Source organism: Monoraphidium neglectum (genome assembly GCF_000611645.1).
Source record: "Monoraphidium neglectum strain SAG 48.87 unplaced genomic scaffold scaffold06692, whole genome shotgun sequence".
NCBI classification, from domain to species: Eukaryota; Viridiplantae; Chlorophyta; class Chlorophyceae; order Sphaeropleales; family Selenastraceae; genus Monoraphidium; species Monoraphidium neglectum.
Window position 1 is genome coordinate 1 of NW_014006954.1, and position 1,861 is coordinate 1,861.

The 1,861-nt window shown below is 64.9% G+C and overlaps 1 protein-coding gene across 1 annotated transcript; it reads right to left on the minus strand.

Moving 5' to 3' along the window:
• Window positions 1-25: 25 nt before the first annotated feature.
• On the minus strand, window positions 26-1,634 carry MNEG_16710 (RuBisCO large subunit-binding protein subunit alpha; the record flags this gene model as incomplete). Its single annotated transcript, XM_014034820.1, has 4 exons — window positions 26-230; window positions 566-718; window positions 1,113-1,220; window positions 1,506-1,634. Coding segments are annotated over 4 exons (595 nt in total), but the record flags the coding sequence as incomplete, so codon positions are not given.
• Window positions 1,635-1,861: the final 227 nt, after the last annotated feature.

Here is a 1,861-nt window from a genome sequence, read left to right on the forward strand (position 1 = left end):
CCCCCTGCCCCCCAAAGCCGCCCACCCGAGTCGGTCTCTGACAGCTCCTTCTTGAGCTGCGCGATCCTCATCTCAATCTCGTCCTTGGAGGCGGCGTCCGCGATGAGGGTGGTGCTGGTGGAGGCCACGGTGACCTTGCGGGCGGTGCCCAGCTGCTCCACCACGGAGGACTCCACCTTCATGCCCAGGTCCTTGGCAATGAACTCGGCCCCAGTCACGATGGCAATGTCCTGGTGGGGGAGGAAGGGAGGAAGGGGTGTTTGGAAGGGTGGGTCGTTTTGGGCGGTTTGGGGTGGTAAGAATGCAGGTTGCGCGGAGTGTAAGGCAGGTACAGGCAAGGGAGCGTGTGTGTGAGTGATTTGGAGTACTCGACCCTGGTGCCAACTCGAACACCAGCTGCAATGTGCAGGACAGAGTGCACATTGCAGGTGGTGTTCAAGGCCACCCAGCCGGCCTCGCGAGCACGCACTTCCTGCGCACACATCCCACGCCACCCTGCGCCAGGGGCGCGCAGGCCCCCCTCCCTCAGGCCGTCTGCCGGGAGCCCGCGCCCTGCAGTGCTCACCTGCAGCAGTGCCTTGCGGCGCTCCCCAAAGCCGGGCGCCTTGATGGCGCAGACGTTGAGGATGCCCCTCAGCTTGTTGACCACCAGGGTGGCCAGGGCCTCGCCGCTGACGTCCTCCGCGATGATCAGCAGCGGCGCGTTGAGGCGCGTCACCTGGGGAGGTGCGGGTGTGAGAGCGAGCGAATGGGTGTGCGTGTCAGCGTATGTGTGTGTGCATGTGTGTGTGTGTGTGTGTGTGTGTGTGTGTGTGTGTGTGCATGTGTTTGTGCATGTCTGGTTTGCAGCCCAGCCTGGGAGGGCTGGCGTGCAAGGGGTTTTAAACCGGGTTTCAACCACAAGGGGGTTGCGACACCGCAGGTCAATGCGCAACCTTGGACAGTGCTTGAGCTGGAGATACCGCCACTGTTCGGGCCAGCTCCTCCATCCGCACCCAGCCCCACCCCCTTTTGTTGCAAGCCACGCGTCCTGGACCAGGCCGCCCCACCCCCAGCACAGCGCGCCGCCCTGCAACCTTGGCTCCCCCACTCCCTGGCCCCTGCCGCCCCACCTGCTCCAGGATGGGGATGATGTCGCGCACGCTCTCGATCTTCTGGTCCGTCACCAGCACCTTGCAGTTGTCGTACTCCACCAGCAGGCGCTCGTTGTTGGTCACAAACTGGGGGGGGGGACGCATAGGGACATTGGATAAGAGGCTTGCGAACGTTGAAAGCAAGCTCGATGGGGGGCACCAACAGCAGATTGGTCATACTCTGGCACGCCCACCAGCACCCTGCCCTGTCACCCCTGCGACGTTGGTGGGTTTGAGCGCCGCTCGTGCATGCTGCTTGCCGCCGCTCCCTGGGCTACCAAAGGTACCCACCGCCCTCCAACCCACACAGGCACACGTGACACCTACCCATGCCAAACCCCCCCATTTCCCCCCTTCCCCACCCCCACTCACCTGGGGGCTGATGTAGCCGCGGTCGATCTCCATGCCCTCAGTCACCTCCACAAACGTCTCAGTGCTGCTGCTGCTCTCGATGGACAGCACGCCGTTGGACCCCACCTTGTCCAGCGCGTCGGCAATCATCTCGCCCACAAACTCGTCGTTGCCCGCAGAGATGGACGCAATGTTCTGCGGCGGCGCGTGGCGCGGCGCGGCGGGCGCGGCGGTGTCAGTGTGAAAGTGGGGCTGTGAGTGGTTTGCACAGGCCAGGGAGCTGAGGCTGCGTCGGGGCAGGCTGGCCAGCCAGTGGCAGGGGAGCCCTGCCTGGCGACAGCGCGCCTCGGCTGCTGTGGAGGCGCGCCCCTCGCTCG